Source organism: Oncorhynchus masou, chromosome 30 (assembly GCF_036934945.1).
Source record: "Oncorhynchus masou masou isolate Uvic2021 chromosome 30, UVic_Omas_1.1, whole genome shotgun sequence".
Taxonomy (NCBI): Eukaryota; Metazoa; Chordata; class Actinopteri; order Salmoniformes; family Salmonidae; genus Oncorhynchus; species Oncorhynchus masou.
The window spans coordinates 35,878,699-35,899,762 of NC_088241.1; the positions used below are offsets into that span (position 1 = coordinate 35,878,699).

A 21,064-nucleotide genomic window follows, 5' to 3' on the forward strand; every position below is an offset into this window, starting at 1 on the left:
TTTCCCCATATGGCGAAAAGTCAGTTAATAATCCACACACATAAAATAGGTTGGCGAGGAATCATCTAAAGGTCAATCAATCCACACAGTGTGATAGTTAGTTTGATTGAATCACACAGTTTATCAGATCACAACAGTTACAGGCAGAATGCCAGAACCCAACCATAGACTAGAAACCTAGAAATCAGCCAGCACTAGGACCCACAAGACACAACAAAGGCACAAAACTAGCCAGCATAACAACAGCAAGGAGCGACTTACTCAATGCGTTTAAATGCTGGGGCCCATCAAAACAGCAATGTGATAGAGGCTGTTTTACCAGTATGATAGCCAGGAGAGAAGCACCTTGGAGGGGATGCAGTTTCCTGTATAGGCCTGCGGAAGCCGGGAGGGAGGCAAGCGCTACACTGAGCCGCGGGAGATAAAAGAAATAACTATCCAAGTAGGCTATAACCAAGTGGAGATCAAGTTTGGCAGTAGCCCAAAAAACATCCAAAGGCACAATGTCAAGTGGAAGGATGAAAACAGCAGTAGGCAGGTGTCTGCTCGGATAAGTAGGGTGCCCAGGTATATCAAAGTCTTGTATGTCTCCTTAAAAAAAAAACTGTCCAATGTGTTCATAGCCAGACGAAACAAAGCTAAATGGAGCCAAAACAATCCACGAAAACCTTGTCAGCTAAAAACACTGATCAGAGAGAAAAAAAAGACATGCTTGACGCCATCTTGAAAAGCTGCTTTGAAATGAATTCGGAGTAGGGTGAAGCTGGAGTGGGGTGGGTTGTGGGTACACTCTGGAACGCAGAGATCCAGCAGAGTCCCTGGGGCGAGGTGAGGAGGTGACCAAAAGCTTGGCTTCCTGTTTACTGTCCTGCTCTAGTGACCGTACCCTGTCCCCCGGGGACAGACGTGGAGTCACAGACATATGGACACCAGATTATTACAGGATCACACAACTGCAGACCAAAAAAACTCAAATTAATTAAGTCCTGTGGACAAAAGTAGGCCCGGAGCAAGCATGATGTGATTCTATAGTGTGAACTGTGTTGTGTGGAGAGTATCACACACACAGAGAGGTGTGCTGCACACAATAACAAAAATTCCCTTGTGCTGGAAAGATACTAAGAAAATATGTTTCACACTTTAATGCCCACACTAAATTGTCACTATGAACACACCTGGTCTCGGCCCAATCCTGAGGTTCTCCTTGTGTCTAGGTAAGCCTGTTGTTTGCCCAGGCGAAGACTGGGGTTTTGTTTTGTCATGTGACGTGTATGTATGTGTCTGACAGACTAACATACGCTACATGACCAAAAGTTAATAAGACCAAGATGTGGCCATTTCATGAAGTTTATTGTTGTTTTTTTCATCTCATATTTTATATACATCCTGTGAAGAGAGGAGAGAGCAACAGGTCATTCACAAAGCTTAACTAAATAATAGCCAATAAAAAAATATTTTTAAACGCATAATCAAACAATTAATAAATGGCATATATTTAATCTGCAATTACCTACAAAAATATACTTCAGCATGGGAGCCCCGGCCGGCTGTGTGTGTGTGTGTGTGTGAGCCTTTAGCTCTCTCTCTCTCACACACACACACACACACACAGCAGTGAAAGGTGCTCCCAGACTGCAGGTCATTGTAGGGAGGGGAGGTGGAGCATTGGATTTACAAATGGGCTGACAAAAACTATGAGGAGCGCAGTACCATACCACTGGATGTCTCTTCTGGATTAATTACCACTGCCTCAGCACTAAGGGTAAGACTCAATCACCTCCTTTATTTACTTTACGTTTATTTACTTTATACACTAAGTTAAAAATGTATTATTTGAAAATAGTTACAAGTATTCCTCACTTACCTACTGTATATGATTCTAGTGAGGGCAGTAACATTTATAGAAAGACTATGACTAGGGTTGCAAAGCTACCGGTAGTTTACCAAAGTTACCGGAATCTTCTGAAATGGCAATTTATGTTAACTTTGGTCATTTATATTCAAATAACTTAAAAATATATATATATATTCATATATAGAATACTTTTTTTAAAATACACTGAGTGTTCAAAGGATTAAGACTGACAAAGTGAATCCAGGTGAAAGCTATGATCCCTTATTGATGTCACTTGTTAAATCAACTTCAAGTCAGTGTAGTTAAAGGGGAGGATTTTAAGCCTTGAGATATGGATTGTGTATGTGTGCCATTCAGAAAGTGAATGGGCAAGACAAAATATTTAAAGTGACATTAAACGGGGTAAGGTAGTAGGTGCCAGGTGCACCGGTGTGGTTCAAGAATTGCAACACTGCTGGGTTTTTCACGCTCAACAGTTTCCCGTGTGTATCAAGAATGGCCCACCCCCCAAAGGACACCCAGCCAACTTGACACAACTGGAGTCAATATGGGCCAGCATCCCTGTATAATGCTTTTGACACCTTGTAGGGTCCATGCCCTGACGAAATGAGGCAGTTCTGAGGGGAAAAAAACAACTTAATATTAGGTAGGTAGGTGTTCTCAGTGTATGGTGTACTCAGTGTATGTGTCCATATTGTCCAAACGTTTATAGTGGATAGACCATATGGTTCAAAAGAAAATAGCCTAATTAATTAATAAGGCATCTGCAACTCTACAACTCTTCCAACTATTGTATTTTTTCACAACTGCCACCAGTTTTTCCCCCAAAACATTTACAACAAAGACCTCAAGGACATAAAAAATCAAATAAAAGTGGCAACAAAAATATATATCACCAATGGTATTCACTAAGTTGATGGTTTATATTTAGGATAATGTTTTACAGTGTTGTCATTCTATTTTACATTTTTAAATAGTTGAATTTGATGTTTTGTATATACTGTATATTACATGTGACAGGGCCAGTGATAATAACAATACCCAAAAAGGCCACTAGATGTCATCTGATAAAATTCTATATATTCCTTGAAAGTTATCACTTTGAAAATTTCCAGTAAATTTTCCAGTACCCTCCCTTTGCAACCCTAGCTATGACTCAAGTTCCGAAGTTCAATTGTCTGAACAGTGATGGTTAGGACTATTAAAGTACAAAGTTCTGTAGTGTGTTTATGATTGAACCTAACCTGATAATTCTCTGAAATGATGGCATATTCAGTCAGACAGAACATCTAAGCCAACAAATTAGTTTCAGCTGGTTTTCTTATAATTTGTTTATATTTTTAAAACACCTTTTGACACAAAATTCTCCTTGAGGTTTAATATCTCGTAGTTAATCAGAGATGGAATATTAATGTGTTTTTGGCCATACATCTCAGACAGAGATCTCAACCAGTAGGAAAGAACAGCTGCGACAGCTGAATATTTGAGATATTTCGACATGAGAACAGACGTTCTGTACAAACACTGGCAGCTCTACGGCTCATTTCTCTCTCCCGCTAGCAGCAACACGTTGATGGATAATGTAATAGACCTGGAAGCCATCCTAAATACCTATGTTATTAAACACAGGTGGCAAAGGAGACGATGCCTCACCTGTTTTGATGATCTGTTAGAGAGCACATGAATATTAAAACACATGTAATACTGTATCTAGCTAAATACTGCCCAGTGCAGTCAAACACGTACACACACACACCTACTCGCAGAAAAAAACTCTCCACTAGGGCTGTTACGGTGACCCTATTACCACCACACCATTAGTAACGATTCATGACCATAGTCAAATTCCACTTGACAGTTTAGTCACGGTAACTAGGCTTCACCAAGCTCTGATGCTGCTGATGGTCATTAGTAGCCTACTAGCAACCTGCTAGTAGCCTGCTGACTGCCCGGTACTCAGCACTCTATTGTCCCGCAAATACACTCTGACATCAATGCAAATGTAATCGAAAATCCAATCAAACACTTCCCGAGAGCCCATGAGCTCGTGTTGCACACCATTTCTATAGGCTAGGCAATTGCGTCAGAAAACATAGTTTTGATGGCCTCTATTAAAAAGAGGAGGATCCCATTAGCTTTCTATAGGCTCGACCTACTGTATTAATTTCTCAGCTTTCCTAATATTAAGCATATTGTTTTGCTTTACAGCAGGAGTACAGCCTGCCTGGCTAGCATGAAAATGAACCATGGGAAAAGTGTCCTCCATTTGATCTTTAAGTGCATAGATGACATGCATTTCTTTCGCCTGCCCCTGTTCCGAGACAGGTGCACAATAATGGTCCATTCTAAATCAAAACTAATTTCACACATACAGTGTATATTATTTAGCATATATAAAGACAATATTAAATCAAGAATAGTCTGATGGGTGATATTAGCCTATCACTTGTGAATGATGTTCAGCGTGTGCAGTAAGACAAGAAACAGCGCCTGCCTATTTGTTGTTGTTGACTTTTTCAAATCATAGTCGCACACCTCATGTAGCATAGCCCGTAGGCCTATACATTTTGATAAGGTTTGTAATCACAACTTAAAGCGGCCAAATACCTTCTTAAAATGAAGCACATCAATCCGCTGTAGAACCTAACTGGCATACATACAGTAGGCTGCGCGTGAGTTTCAAGTTTTGGGGATGATCATTTTTACCATAAAAAAACACCTTTATAATAAAACATAACATGCATAATAGCATTCGTGGTCACATGAGAACAGTGTCTTCCCGCTAATTGATTGCATTTTGGAACATTCACGCTTATAGCAGTGTGCACACTGCTGTGCTTATAATACAAAGAAACAACATCATAGTTGATTAACATGTTAGACTAAACGTTCTGATCTGTTGCATCAGCCTCATTGCGGGTGGTTGTATTCATTTGCGATTTATCACATCCCACAACTGTCCCAGAGTATGTTTGGAATATTTATTTCTCGCACAGAAGGACAAGTTGACCAATGGAATAGGTCAACTTTTGTACTATGGGGGATAGTAGATTGACATTGGCTAGTGCGTCTGCTGTTCGTTAGGCCTACTACTCATCTTGTTGGCTGACGAAAAGTAAATGAAGACAGTTCTTCTAACATCATTAATATGCACCTCATAATTCGATAAGAAGGATGCACACTCTTGCGTCCCCGATGGGTCCGTTTCACCTGTAGCCTACTTCGGAGCTGAGATGCATGTGAAAAGGACCCAATTAGGTGACAGGCATTGGCTGATAAGAATTGAGATCTCTGAGAGAGCCATGTGAGTGAGCGGTGCTTCGGAACACAGCCGGAAGAAGGGAATTCTAGTTATTATATTCAGCCCAAGTGCATAACGGGCACTTTGGCCGCAAAAGCAATGGCTATTTGAAGGGGCCATTACGGCCACACAAGGGGGATGCCGCTGTGAAATTTGAGGCCCGTTGAGAATATTATCAGGTCTTGTCAAATTGTGTATGAGAGACTGATGAAGTGTGTGCAGCCTGCGCAAGAAACAAGGCAGAGCTCATGCCTTCCAAGGAACTTTATTTCAAACCATCATTAGAGTCACATCACGTAGCCTAGAATGTATTAAACATGTAAACGTATAGCCCAACGTTTGTATCACAACTAAAGTTGCAAAAATAACTCCTAAATTAAGCATATAGGAGGACCTTTTTCTTCGTTAACCACTCGACACAGAATATCCACATTCGCACTCCCTCTGAAATTGTTTGGAGAAATACCCTTTCTATTTTATTCACCTATATTCAATTGTATTCTTCATGCTATAAAATAATGCCACGGAATTCTAAGCCAATCATGTCTGCTAAATGAATTAGTGTACAATAGCCCACAGCTACATGGCATAGCCAGATCAGGGCCAAACATAAGGACAATCTCAAAGTAGGCTATTCTGTTCTTCATATCATGGTTCCTTAGACCTGTTTAAAATAAATAATGGGTTTATTTTGATGGTGTAGGCTATATTCGTTATAATTTTTTAAATGTAGATGTTCCAAAGGTCTGCATCAGTGGCTTGAAGGCAATGCGTGAAAGCCAGGAGAGGCTAAACGTGTTTATGTTAATTAACGGTAAATTACCGTGAGACCGGCAGTTATTTGCTTGACAATCGCCGACTGACAAAATGTCATGACCGCCACAGCCCTACTCTCGGCCAGCGTAGTTTCATCCACACAAGTGTTCCTTTGTTAACAATAATACGTGAGAACAATCTGAAGTCAGATATTCACTCACAATGAACCCAAACAGAGATTCTGGTATGATGTGGTCCATTTCCAGGCAGAGTAAACACAATTAGAGTCAGTATGAATGAGGAACAGCAGCAGTCCTGATGGAGTTGTCTGTCTGGGCACATCCTCACACACTGTGATCTGTAAAAACACAACACACGCTTCCCGCCTGACACAAATGCAGGCACGGTGTATGGATCTAATCCTCAGAGCTCTGCTGTTAAGCTATCTACAGATCTACATCTATTCACTGCCTGTGAGTAGGCCCTATTATTATTGCAAACCCTTTGATAAGCCCCCCCCCCCCTCTGGCTTCTACCAAATTTGTGGGGAAATTTCCCAGACACAGATTAAGCCTTGTTCTGGACTAAACAGTAAGATTATTGGATAACCTCCATTAAAAGTGCTATTTAGTCCAGGACTAGGCTTAATCTGGGAAACCACAAGGAGTGTTTAAAGATTAGTCTGATTTTTTTTTTCACCTTGTCCAGGGGAAAGGAATTTTACAGGGTAAGGAATTGTGTTGTTGTGTTGGGTGTACTAGTGTGCAAGTGACTCCAACTGACAGGTTTTGTGAGGGAAATCAAGCTAGAGAGATTCCAAACAAGAGGGAGCTTAATGTTTGCACTCAAGCAGGTATTTGCGCGCACACAAGCGCACAGGGAGTTTTTTTTTAGGATATAGATTAACGGAATAGAGCTAAGCACAGGCAAAATCCTACAGGAAAACCTGGTTCAGTCTCTTTTCCAACAGACACTCGGAAACAAATATACCTTTCAGCAGGACAATCATCTAAAACACAAGGCCAAATATACACTGGAGTTACTTATCAAGACGACATTGAATGCTCCTGGCCAAGTTACAGCTTTGACTTAAAAATTGTCTTAAAAGTCTATGGCAAGACTTTAAAATGGCCATCTAGCAATGATCGACAACCAACTAGACAGAGCTGGGAGAACTTTTTAAAATAATAAATGTGAAAATATTTTACAAACCAGGTGTGCAAAGCTGTTAGAGCCTTACCCAGAAAGACTGGAAATGGAAATGCTGCAAAAGGTGATCCTAAACATGTATTGACTCAAGGGTGTGAATACTTCATGCAAATGAGATATTCCATTTTGAATTCGGGCTGTCAAATGGTATGAATAGGCACCATGTCAAGGGGTAAGGAATTTTGTTGTGTTGGGCGTACTTGACAAGAAGGAGCTTATTGTTTACGCGCACGCAGGTATGCACACACACACACGCGCACACCAGTGGAGGCTGCTGAGGGGAGGACGGCTCATAAAAATGGCTGGAACGGAGCAAATCAAATGGCATCAAACACCTGGCTTCCATGATATTTGATACCATTCCACTCATTCCGCTCCACCCATAACCACGAGCCTGTCCTCCCCAATTAAGGTGCCACCAACCTCCTGTGACGCACGCACACACACTCCCCTCACCCTGTCAAGCATTGGCCACAAATTCTACCCAATATAAAACCCCTACGGGTCAGAAAGAGGGACAAAAGGTAGTGAGGGGGAGGAAGGATAACAAAAAAATCTATAGTTGTTGACAACTTGGATCGTCATGCTGTTATTGGCTGTAAGTGCATTACAAACTTTCAGATGGATGGCCATTCTCTAGTTCTCTACTAATATATGTTTTCAGATAAAATACACATTTCATATTATGTGATACATTCTGTCTAAAGTATGTGAATGATAATCATTTTAACCAGCAAGCCTTGTCTATAACAGAAAATAGCGATCTTGTCAACGGGTCTCTTTTAAGTTAATACAATGCAGCAGTATAGACTAAACTGACTTGACGTTATTCCTAACATGTCATGTTCCTTTAGTCCCTTATTTCCCAGAAAACAGAGAGGATGGAGGAAGAGGACTACGACTACGACAACTCCAGCTCCAACGACAGTGACTACTACGACGACTACCACTCGGTGTGCGACAAAGCGGAGGTGCGTTCCTTCGGCCGGCTCTTCCTGCCCGTAGTCTACGCCTTGGCTCTGGTGGTGGGCGTGGCAGGCAACGCTCTGGTTGTGGTGGTGTATACGTCGCCACGGCGACTGAGGACGCTGACAGACATGTGTATCCTGAATCTTGCCGTGGCCGATTTACTCCTTCTCCTCACGCTGCCCTTCTGGGCGGCCGACGCCGTGCACGGCTGGCGGATCGGAGTGGCTGCCTGCAAGTTCACCTCCTTCCTTTATGCCACCAACTTCAGCTGCGGCATGCTGCTGCTAACCTGCGTTAGCGTGGACCGCTACCGTGCACTGGTCCACAACGCTGGAGGCCGGGCCGCGAGTGGCCCGCGGGCCAGGAGACAGTGGATATTAGTGTGTGTCGTGGTGTGGGCCACGGCGGTTTGCCTGGGCCTGCCTGACATGCTGTTCTCCACGGTGAAGCACTCGTCTCATCGTCTAGCCTGCGCGGCCGTCTACCCCCTTAGCATGGCTCGGCCGACCAAGGCTGTCCTGGAGCTGCTGGAGGTGCTGCTGAGCTTCCTCCTGCCGTTCCTGGTCATGGGGGTGTCTTACTGTCGGGTGGGCCTGGCGCTGGTTAGGGTCGGAGCCAATGTGTGCAGGGACAGGAGGCGGCGGGCCCTGCGGGTGCTGCTGGCCGTGGCGGCGGTGTTCCTGCTTACCCAGCTGCCCTACAACCTGGTGAAGCTGTGGCGGACACTGGACGTCATCTATGGCCTGGTGACCGACTGTGACCTCAGTAAGGGTCTGGACCGGGCTCTCCAGGTGACGGAGAGCCTGGCGGTCACACACTGCTGCTTCAACCCAATGCTCTACGCCTTCATAGGCTCCTCTTTCAGAGGACATGTCCTCAGGGTCGTCAAGTGCCTCGGACAGCGCCTCGGGGGAAGGTGGTGCGGTGGTCACTACGGCAATGAGGAGCGGGCGTTGGAGATCTCGCTAAATACACACACCCCCGCCAGGCAAACACACTCACACTCTGTCTCGGAGGACGAGGACACCAGCACCTTCACCATCTAACATGTCTAAAAACTCTGAACTCTCATTATGGTGAGAGTGGCTCACTACGGATCGTGGTGACTGAGAGGGCAAATGCACAACACTTCTATTGACTTTTCTGAAAATACTTAAAGGGGCAATATGGGATTCAAAAAAACAACACAGCAGTCAAACAAGCTTATATTTGGGGTTCTGTTAGGGTAAAGCTCATGAGGCATTTATAAGTTACATTATTCACAAATAAATGGCTATATCATTCATTCAAAAGGTCCAAAAATGAATGTACCAATCACAGATGTCCCCCTTTTTTTTAAAGCAGTTGCTCTATACCAGCATTTCGAAAAGCCTTTGCTATACATATATAACTGTTAAGTAACTTAGACATCAAGATAAATCTGAATTTTTCTTAGTACATAATATACTACATCTAGTCAATCTTTAGTATAGCAGAATCTTGTGTAAATAAAATAAGTTGTTATTATGTGATCCCCCCACTATTTCTCATATATGAAAACATCAAATAAATCTAAAAATGAGAAGGAACGGCTCCCTCAAGCTAAATCTCTTGTGTTATTACTCATCCTCCATTCAACCTCACACAGCCATGGTGCCTGCAGATAGGAAGCATATGATTTCAATGTATTATGTGGCTTTGGGAGAGAAGAAAGCAGGCAGTCTGATTGCACAGCGGGTTGTCAGTGAGAAAAGGCTGGAGAGATCCGCCAAATAAAGACAGACAAGTTGACAGGGAGTGTGTGTGTGTGTGTGTGTGTGTGTGTGTGTGTGTGTGTGTGTGTGTGTGTGTGTGTGTGTGTGTGTGTGTGTGTGTGTGTGTGTGTGTGTGTGTGTGTGTGAGAGAGGGCGAGGTAGAGAGGTAGAGAGAGATCAAGAGAGAGTGAGGGTGAGGGAGAGAGGGCTTCCATCCGGCCATCACACAGGCAGGAAGACCGTACACAAACAGCAGGCTTCTTCTTTAAGGGTTCAGTCTCCAAAGGCACCCAAAAGTAGTGCACTATATAGTGGAAAGGTGCCATTTGGGATACATTACCCATGAAGAAGATTCCAGCATTTAAATTACCCTGCCTGTCCTCTCATGTTTCCCCCCATTTAAATAATCTGGGCTTAGAAGTGCAATAGAAGTTGTTGTTGAGTGCAATGCATCGAACAGGGGTGAACCATTTCAGTATGGCCATTTATCCTCTTTCTTAAAACTCCTCTTCAAAGAGGACTTTTATATTAAACCCCTTTGAAATCGATAAGGCACATCATATCACATTTAACTCCAGCGGGTTCAAAACTCCTTTGACAAAATGGTGGATTACATTTTTTTTTTTAAAGCAAATGTATCCCATGAATAACAAAGTCGGCCCCCCAAAGCATAGTCAGATGCATTGTACGGTGTGGAGAGTTAAACAGTGGCTTATTGAAAACCTTTACACCACCACAGGAATGATTCAGAGGATCTTCTAAAAGCGGACAAACTCCTCAGAACCCGGAGCCACCAGAGATAGAGCTACAGTAATATCCTCAGTGTTAACCTCCTATTCTCTTACAGGATCTGTTAGTCAGACCGTTCTCTCTGCTACTGCACGGCAAGCGGTACCGGAGCACCAAGTCTAGGTCCAAACGGTTCCTTAACAGCTTCTACCCCCAAGCCATAAGACCGCTGAACAATTAATCAAATGGCTACCCAGACTATTTACACTTTCACTTTAGTTTATTTACTAAATATTTTTCTTAACTACATTTCTTAAACTGGATTGTTGCTTAAGGGCTTGTAAGTAAGCATTTAAAATGGTAAAGTCTACACCTGTTGATATCCTCTCCCTTGTAAAGACTGGGACTGTGTCCCAAATGGCACCCTACTCCCTATATAGGGAATAGGGTGCCGTTTGGGACACACTCAGGGGTGTTCATAAGTGAGGTGTGTGGTTGGTTTTAGAGGGATAAACTCATACTCACACAGCAATCTCTTCAACTATCTCCCAAAACACTGACAATGACAGATTTGGTGCTGGGTTTTTTTGTAATAACTTATGCCATGTTAATATCATATCTGAGTGAGAATGACTGCCAAAATCTAAATTGGGGGGCCCCCTGGAAGTCAGGGCCCATGGCACAGGCCCTGTGTTGGTATTCGGCCATGATGGATACAAGCTTAGATAGCTGGCTAGACTACCAATATAAAAATTGTTAGCTGACATGGCTAATTGAGTGACTATCGGTGACTGTCATAGCAAGAGAAGAACTGCTGATGGGCAAACAAATGTCGAAATTGCACCGGTTGTATTTTACTATTCTTTCTCTTGTAGAGCACGGTCAGCACCATGAAATTAGCTTGTCCCTCAGGTCCTTCGTCATGGTTTAATGACATATTTTGAGTTTCAAAATGTATATCTTTCTCCCTCTTTAAATGTCATTTATACAAAGTAATATAGTTATTTAGTGGACTATCAAGTAAATATTACAAATAATTTACAAGTAATAGCTGTCCCTCAATTTCATGTCACTGGTGTTAAAATGTATAAAAACCACCACTTTGAAAAAATGCAAAATCCTTACCAAATTCTTCCTGGGTCAAAGGTTTATTGGAGATGGGACTGTTTTGAAAAGCACATGGTGAGTGTGCACTCTCTCTTCATATGTTAATTTGATGATTAACTTGGTAATTTAATGCGAGGACATAAGATGTGTCACTGGTGTTATACAGTTTACAGTAAGGGGAAAGGAAATTGGATTAAAGTTATTGATAAAATTGCACGATTAAGTGATTTATTTACAATTTAAGAAGTGTGGTTTGAGCAAGTGGCCACCATCTTAGATATTAGTGTGTAACCCTAACCTGGCATCTAAGGAGCATGAATGAATCCTATGATTGCTGATTAGAGGTAGAAGTGATACTTAACCCGGTGTTCTTCAATGTGGCAGATAGTTTGGTCCAAAAGGGTTACTTCAATTGAATTATTTAACATACTATAGCTCAATTTCTTTCTCACCCACCCCACCACACACACTGGAGAGACTTGGGTCACTCGGATTTCATATACATATATAAAAATAGTCTGGTTCTTTAAGTGTTGAACATCCAAAATATCAGAAAATAAAGCTCAAGCACCAAGGTGATAAGATTGCAATTTATGTAACACATAAATGCTTAGGTTATTTACAAAAAAAGTACATTTACAAAAAAACACTGCAATTTGACATACCAGGTATCAAGTAGAAATGGACATGAAAATGTCAAATAAATTTGGTGCCCATCAATATTAAACTTACAGTATCATATCTCTGTTCATATATATTACGTTAACTAATAGCAAATAAAGGTTTTGGAATTGGCCTAATCAAGACCAAATTAAATCTGTGTGACAATTCTTTGGATTGATCATTTTAGAATGTCAGTGTACTAGTTAGTACACAGTGCAGGTTTTAAATCATGACCAGAGGGACCATCTGAGTGCCAAATTATCCCTGGTAGATTTAAAAACAGCATAATTCTGTGGTTCAATGTTTCACAAACTCATCCTTGTTGAGGGAGCGTGCCCCCCTCGACTCAACACTGAGAATTCCGTAGTGACTTAACCGGTCATCAACCATTGTTGTCCTAAGGTGGGTTTTAATCAGTTTTAATGATGAGAAACTTCTCTCGCAAGAAGCACTGCTGACTGGTGTAACAGCAGAAATCTTACAAAGTCAAAATAGCTCATGGAAGACCTCTTTAAGGTTCTCAAAACACAACAAAGTCAAGGAGAGTTGACGGTCTGTCCTTTCCACTTCTCTCTCTCCTATCAAGAAGCCTCATGTTTGAGGTCCTCCAAATCTGACTCAAAGGCCTGAGCAAAGGCAGACAGAGGCTCCTCATTCAAGAATGTTGTACTCTTCGGGTTGAGAGACTGTACCCCTTGCATTATCTCACAATTCTTCTTTGAAAAACACCTCTGCAGCTCAGCAGTGAGACTGTCAAGAGCTTGTTATTCCGATGGCATTGAGGAGTACACCACATCAGTCACTGTCTTTATCAATAAGTGCATTGAGGACGTCGTCCCCACAGGGACTGTACGTACAGTGAGGCAAAAAAAGTATTTAGTCAGCCACCAATTGTGCAAGATCTCCCACTTAAAAAGATGAGAGGCCTGTCATTTTCATCAAAGGTACACTTCAACTATGACAGACAAAATGAGAGAAAAAAATCCAGAAAAATCACAATGTAGAATTTTTAATGAATTTATTTGCAAATTATGGTGGAAAATAAGTATTTGGTCAATAACAAAAGTTTCTCAATACTTTGTTATATACCCTTTGTTGGCAATGACAGAGGTCAAACATTTTCTGTAAGTCTTCACAAGGTTTTCACACACGGTTGCTGGTATTTTGGCCCATTGCTCCATGCAGATCTCCTCTAGAGCAGTGATGTTTTGGGGCTGTTGCTGGGCAACACGGACTTTCAACTCCCTCCAAAGATTTTCTATGGGGTTGAGATCTGGAGACTGGCTAGGCCACTCCAGGACCTTGAAATGCTTCTTACGAAGCCACTTCGTTGACCAGGCGGTGTGTTTGGGATCATTGTCATGCTGAAAGACCCAGCCACGTTTCCTCTTCAATGCCCTTGCTGATGGAAGGAGGTTTTCACTCAAATCTCACGATACATGTCCCCCATTCATTCTTTCCTTTACACGGATCAGTCGTCCTGGTCCCTTTGCAGAAAAACAGCCCAAAAGCATGATGTTTCCACCCCCATGCTTCACAGTAGGTATGGTGTTCTTTGGATGCAACTCAGCATTCTTTGTCCTCCAAACACGACGAGTTGAGTTTTTACCAAAAAGTTATATTTTGGTTTCATCTGACCATATGACATTCTCCCAATCTTCTTCTGGATCATACAAATGCTCTCTAGAAAACTTCAGATGGGCCTGGACATGTACTGGCTTAAGCAGGGGGACACGTCTGGCACTGCAGAATTTGAGTCCCTGGCGACGTAGTGTGTTACTGATGGTATGCTTTGTTACTTTGGTCCCAGTTCTCTGCAGGTCATTCACTATGCCCCCCCGTGTGGTTCTGGGATTTTTGCTCACCGTTCTTGTGATAATTTTGACCACACGGGGTGAGATCTTGCATGGAGCCCCAGATCGAGGGAGATTATCAGTGGTCTTGTATGTCTTCCATTTCCTAATAATTGCTCCCACAGTTGATTTCTTCAAACCAAGCTGCTTACCTATTGCAGATTCAGTCTTCCCAGCATGGTGCAGGTCTACAATTTTGTTTCTGGTGTCCTTTGACAGCACTTTGGTCTTGGCCATAGTGGAGTTTGGAGTGTGACTGTTTGAGGTTGTGGACAGGTGTCTTTTATACTGATAACAAGTTCAAACAGGTGTCATTAATACAGGTAACGAGTGGAGGACAGAGGAGCCTCTTTAAAAAAAACTTACAGGTCTGTGAGAGCCAGAAATCTTGCTTGTTTGTAGGTGACCAAATACAGTGCCTTGCGAAAGTATTTGGCCCCCTTGAACTTTGCGACCTTTTGCCACATTTCAGGCTTCAAACATAAAGATATAAAACTGTATTTTTTTGTGAAGAATCAACAACAAGTGGGACACAATCATGAAGTGGAACGTCATTTATTGGATATTTCAAACATTTTTGAAATAATTTTTTGAATAATTTTGCACGCCCCATTTTTCAGTTTTTGATTTGTTAAAAAAGTTTGAAATATCCAATAAATGTCGTTCCCCTTCATGATTGTGACCCACTTGTTGTTGATTCTTCACAAAAAAATACAGTTTTATATCTTTATGTTTGAAGCCTGAAATGTGGCAAAAGGTCGCAAAGTTCAAGGGGGCCGAATACTTTCGCAAGGCACTGTACTTATTTTCCACCATAATTTGCAAATAAATTCATAAAAAATCCTACAATGTGATTTTCTGGATTTTTTTTTCTCATTTTGTCTGTCATAGTTGAAGTGTACCTATGATAAATTAAATATCATAGGTAAATAATAAACTCATATTTTTAAGAGGGAGAACTTGCACTGACTAAATACTTTTTTGCCCCACTGTACATACCCCAACCAGAAGCCATGGATTACAGGCAACATTCGCACTGAGCTAAAGTCTAGAGCTGCCGTGTTCAAGGTGAGGAACTCTAACCTGGAAACTTACAAGAAATCCTGCATACCCATCGATGAAGCATCAAACAGGCAAAGCGTCAATACAGGGCTAAGATTGAATCATACTACACCGGCTCCGATGCTCGTTTTATGTGGCAGGGCTTAGACTACAAAGGGAAGTACAGCAGCGGAGGGAAAGTGTACAATATTGCCAGAACGCTGATTCAGTTTGACACCTCTGCCCTAAACCGTCAAGTGTGGTTAGTGTGTAGGTAAACAAGCAGACGTTATCTATCCATCTATACTGTATCTAGCTATACATACATATACTGTATCTATCCATACTGTATCTATCTATACATATATCTATACTGTATCTACCTATTCATATTTACACTGTACATTATTCACTAAGATCAACCTCTCCTTTTCAGACCAACCTGTCTTTCTTCATCCATCACTTTATCTTTCGTTATTCTACGCTCTCTCGTTAAATCGGCTGTCATTGCTTTCTACTTTGCTCCCTACCGTCACGTCTCTACTCTATCCATCTCATGAAAAGGCCTACAAGTACAATACAAGCCAGGATAACAAGCAAAACCAATCATGCTCTTCAGTGGCATTAAAGTATCCTTTTCTAAGCTGAGCTAAATTGTCATTTCCCACGAGATTTAACCAAAGAGCTTAACCAATTCCACATCCTCTGATAGTGAGCCAGAGGAAAACGACCAAACAGCCATTCTACTGTACACCACACAGTCATCATTCATAATATCCCATCATAGGACCCGTGTTTCAATGAACAGAGAGTCAGCCTAGGTATGAGCAGATATCAACTAGTCTTGCATGGAGTCGAGGAGTCCAGATGGTTGACATCTGGGTCTGCTTGTAATGCCGGGGTCACTATGGCCTCCAGATAAGAGGCTCACCATGGGTCTGGGAGTCATTGGAGTAAATTACCACACTCCTGAAAGTGTGTTACAGCTAAAACTACATCACCACACACACACGCACACACACAGTAAAGGGCTGTAGTCGTCACGGTCACACAGCTCTGAAATGTACCCCAAAGCGACTAATTTTAAAGAGAAGGAAAAAGAAGATCAAGGGCAGAATATAAGGGGAAAAAAGTGCCGCAAAAAAATAAATATATATACAGTATATGAGTCCAGATTCCTCTGTAAAGAGAAGGTAGTTTTACATGAGTCCAGGGTCAAATCAGGTCATTTCTAGTGGCACTGTTGCAGTCATGATTGACAAGAGAGAAGACAAACCACAACTATCCCATTTGGGAACAGTGCCGATTACTCAAATCAAAAAGCAGCATGGAAACGAGCTGTTTTTCTCGTTAAACATCTCCTATGGATATAAGTGGAAGAAAACTCCAGCATTTATGTTATCTACATATAAGTTGTAGGCCTATATCTGGACAGTATTATGATGCTAATAGAATTTTGAATCCTATAAGAAGAAGAGGTGACAAACTCAATAGACACTGAATGTACAAAACATTAGGAACACCTTCCTAATTGAGTTGCACACCCATTTGCTCTTAGAACAACCTCAATTTGTCAGGGCATGGATTCTACAAAGTGTCATTGCGTTCCACAGGGATGCTGGCCCATGTTGACTCCAATGCTGCCCACAGTTGTGTGGATGTCCTTTGTGTGGTGGTAGGCCATCATTGTAAATAAGAATTTGTTCTTAACTGACCTGTTTAGTTACATAAAGGTTAAATTTGAAATTTAAAAAAATGCTAAAATACTCATTTTAAAAGGCCCTTAAATATTTTGTCTTGTCCATTGATCCTCTGAATGTCACACATACACAATCCATGTCTCAATTGTCTCAAGCTTAAAAATATATTTTTTTAAATAACTCAATGTTTATATCCCAGGACAAATTAGCTAGCAACAGCAAGCTAGCTAAATAGGACAAATTAACGTTAGCTAGCAAGTGCAAGCTAACTAGCTAAATTGCCATATGTTTAATGCTTTTCGACCTGTCCCCAAGTTAATGTCATTGGTTCAGAGTTTGTTTTGATATTTTAACCTGCGTGTCATGATCGTGTTTGGTGTGGGGGGTCAAAATACATTTATGCACAATTGCGCACGATGGCGCATGCGCGCAGCCGGTTTGGGTTCCGTGTTAGAAACATCCGGAGCTACGAGAAAATAAAAAAACACCCCAAAATATATTTTCAACACTGATGTTAACTCAGTGCTGCTGTGTGGCCCAGAAATATGGAGGACAACAAAAACCATAATAACAACAACTCAGACCTTCATAAACAAGTGTCTGCGATGCATCCTTAACATCAGTTGGAAACACCAGCAAGAAAGAGGCAGGATGTCACTTATACTCCCTCTCCGGCCTCTAGGTCATCAGGCTGCTGATTAGCCCGCACACCTGTCACCATCGTCAAGCGCACCAGCACCTCATGACACTCACCTGGACTTCATCACCTCCTTGATTATCTTCCCTACATCTGTCACTCCCCTTGGTTCTTTCCTCATGTGTTATTGACTCTGTTTCATGTTGGTGCATGTTTTGTGTTTGTCTTGTTTATTTATTAAAAAACGCTCACTCCCTGTACTTACTTCCCGACTCCCAGTGCAGTTGTTACACGTGAGAGCGAGCTTCCTGGTGAGACTAAAGCGAAGGGAAAACCAGCCACTACTTCCCATCATTCTATTGGCCAATAGGAAAGTCACTTAATAATAAGATGGATGACCTCATATTCTGGATTTGCTATCAACAGGGCTCTCATAAGTTCAAAATTCCTTGTTTTTCTGAAACATGGCTTTCGGACAAGATACTCAACATGGCTATCCAACTCGATTGATTCTCCATTCACCGAGTGGACAGGACATTGGATTCAGGGAAATCCAGATGGGGAGGGGTGTATATATATATAATATATAATAAATTGTTTAAAAAAATGTGAATCACATTTTTATTTGGCATACCACCGACGGCATTGCGCATACCCCAGTTTGGGAATACCTGCCTTGAATGATATAAATAATTGTGCTGCCATATTTGTAGACTGATGGTTTCATAATTATCTCAATGACGGAACTCAGGCCATCAAGATAGATGGGTTCAAATCTGAGTTCCTTGAAATACATAAAGTGGTGCCCCAAGATACGATACTCAGCCCACTACTGTTTACAATTGATATAAATAACAACGTTAACAATGTAATGTTATTAGATCTAAAGTTAGTGTTAAGTGCAAACAAAACAAAACGCACGCTTTTTTTCCAGGTCCATTTACCCAGATTTACATTACATTTCTAATGACTACCTAGAACAGTACACAAATGGAGAGAGTTCCTTCCTACAAATATCTTTGTATCTGGCTTGATGACAAACTGTCTTTTAAAAAACATGTCACTGAGCTGGTGAAGAAGTTGAAGTTCAAGGTTGGTATCTTTTACAGAACCAAAGCATGTCTGACTTTTGTTAATAGGAAGGAAATTGTCCAGGCCACTTATGTCTATTATAGATTATGGGGATATTATCTATATGCATGCTACATTATCTACACTTAAACCACGAGATACTGTTTTCCATTGTGTCCTTAGGTTGATTACTGGTGATGGTTATAGAACTCACCATTGTGTTTTGTATCAAAAAAGTGGGTTGGGCCTCTTTGTATGTAAGGAGAGAGCAGCATTTTATTGTGTTTATCTACAAAGCACTCATGCAGAAACTTTCTATGTGTCTTTCATCATTAATTCAATTTAGACTGACAAATGACCAAAGCCGGTCTCAGGCTTGGAGAATACTGGAGGCCCCTTCAGCCTCCACAGTTGAGTAAAGTTGATTTTAGTTTTTTTTGGTGCCCTTCATGTGGAACAACTTCCAGTTCTGGCCCCCCTTGGTCAGTTCAGAGTTATGATCAGAGACCTCTATGTTGATAAATATGTCCGTTTTTCTTCATATGTTGTGTAAATTGTACGCGTTTGATGTATTTATGCAGGGCTCATTTGTTAAAGAGACCCTTGTCTCAGTATGACTTCAAAACGAAGGTCATTTTTTCAAAATAAATGTGCAGACCAGCTGGCAGGCGTCTTCACAGACACGTTCAACCTCTCATTGTCCCAGTCTGTAATCCCCCACATGTTTCAAGCTGACTACCATCATTCCTGTTCCCAAAAACTCTTTGGCATCCTACCACAATGACTACCGCTTTGTAGCACTCACATCTGTGCTTTGAAAGGCTGGACATGGCACACATGAACTCCATCCTCCCAGACACCCTGGATCCACTCCAATTTGCATTCTGCCCCAACAGATCTGCACCAACAGATGACACATTCTCAATTGCACTCCACACTGCCCTCTCCCACCTAGAAAAGAGGAATACCTCATGTGAGGATGTTGTTCATTGACTACAGATCGGCATTCAACCCCATAGTCCCTTCCAAGCTGGTCACCAAGCTTGGGACCCTGGGACTGAACACCTCCCTCTGCAACTGAATCCTGGACTTCTCGACCCCCGGGTGGTAAGAGTAGGCAACAACACCTCCGCCACCCTGACCCTCAACATGGGGGCCCCCAGGGGTGTGTACTTAGCCCCCTCCTGTACTCCCTGTTCACCCACACGCGACTCCAACTCCATCAAGTTTGCTGATGACATGGCGGTCGTAAGTCCTGATCACCAACGGCGATGAGACAGCCTATAGAGAAGAGGTCAGAGAGCTGGCAGTAAGACCAAGGAGCTGATCATGGACTACTGGAAACAGGGGCGGGTGCACACCCACATCGACTGGGTCAAGAGCTTCAAGATCAGTGTCCACATCACTGAGGACTTAATATCATCACTGAGGACTCAACACCAGCTCCGTTGTGAACAAGGCACAGCAGTGCCTCTTCTCCCTCAGGAGGCTGAAACAATTTGTCATGGCCCCTCAGATTCTTAAGAACTTTTACAGCTGATTGCATCACGTGCCAACTGTCACTTCTGTGCCAACTGTCACATGATACGACTCACAAGTATCAGATGTCACTTCACACTTGGTTTAGTTGGTGAAATACATTTGCTCTGCTGTCATTACTGTATAACACCAAGAAATAAACAGCTGTAAAAAAATATTTGAATATCTACCAAATGCAAGGCCATCTCTAAGCTACATGTTGTGTGTGTAAAGTATACGCATTGATATTATAATAGAGCAATTACCGTCTCGGTAAGTGATTGGCATGTCTCTATATCATCAATGACTAAATGCATAATGTTCCTCCTCCGATTGAACCCGATTGCTGGAAAACCAGGAAAACCACTAGTTTCCAGGATAATGATGTCTCGGTTATTCATTCAGACCACTACTCTGTTTGTTCATGGGTTTAGCCAATTAGACGTTGTCAAACTTGATAGAAAACGTCACTGGCATTAGAGACAGTAGTTTCCGCAAAAAGTGAAACATGAATGAGGTTTATAGGGAAAACAATGCGGGCACAGGATGTATTGATATCCAAAATATGTTATCCAATGCCAAAGAACATTGTGTGTTCAATACAGTGTCAACACCGTCATACCAAGTGTTATCAGATGAATCACAGGTAAATGGGCAACATAATAATATATGCCTTTTAGAAGACTTTTCCAAAGCGACGTACAGTAGGGCGCACATACATTTTCATATGGGTGGTCCCAAACGGGAATTGAACCCACGATCCAGTCATTGCTCTACTAACGGAACCAGACAGGACCATACATTCTCAACTTCTCTCAGATTGAATTATTACAAGACAGTCTTTTTAAAATATTTTTTTACTCTTTTTTTTTTATTTTACCCTTTTTTTCTCCCCAATTTCGTGGTCTCCAATTGTTTTTTT

General features: G+C 41.8%; 2 protein-coding genes across 2 annotated transcripts in view; one reads left to right on the top strand and one right to left on the bottom strand.

The window, feature by feature from the left end:
* LOC135522585 (acyl-CoA dehydrogenase family member 11-like) overlaps positions 1-21,064 on the bottom strand; it is a 53,059-nt gene that overhangs the window by 15,721 nt on the left and 16,274 nt on the right. The window lies entirely within an intron of this gene.
* LOC135522587 (atypical chemokine receptor 4-like) lies at positions 1,672-9,491 on the top strand. The gene is made up of 2 exons (XM_064948990.1): positions 1,672-1,762; positions 7,976-9,491. The coding sequence occupies exon 2, from the start codon at positions 8,003-8,005 to the stop codon at positions 9,134-9,136; it is 1,134 nt and encodes a 377-aa protein (XP_064805062.1). The 5' UTR covers positions 1,672-1,762; positions 7,976-8,002; the 3' UTR covers positions 9,137-9,491.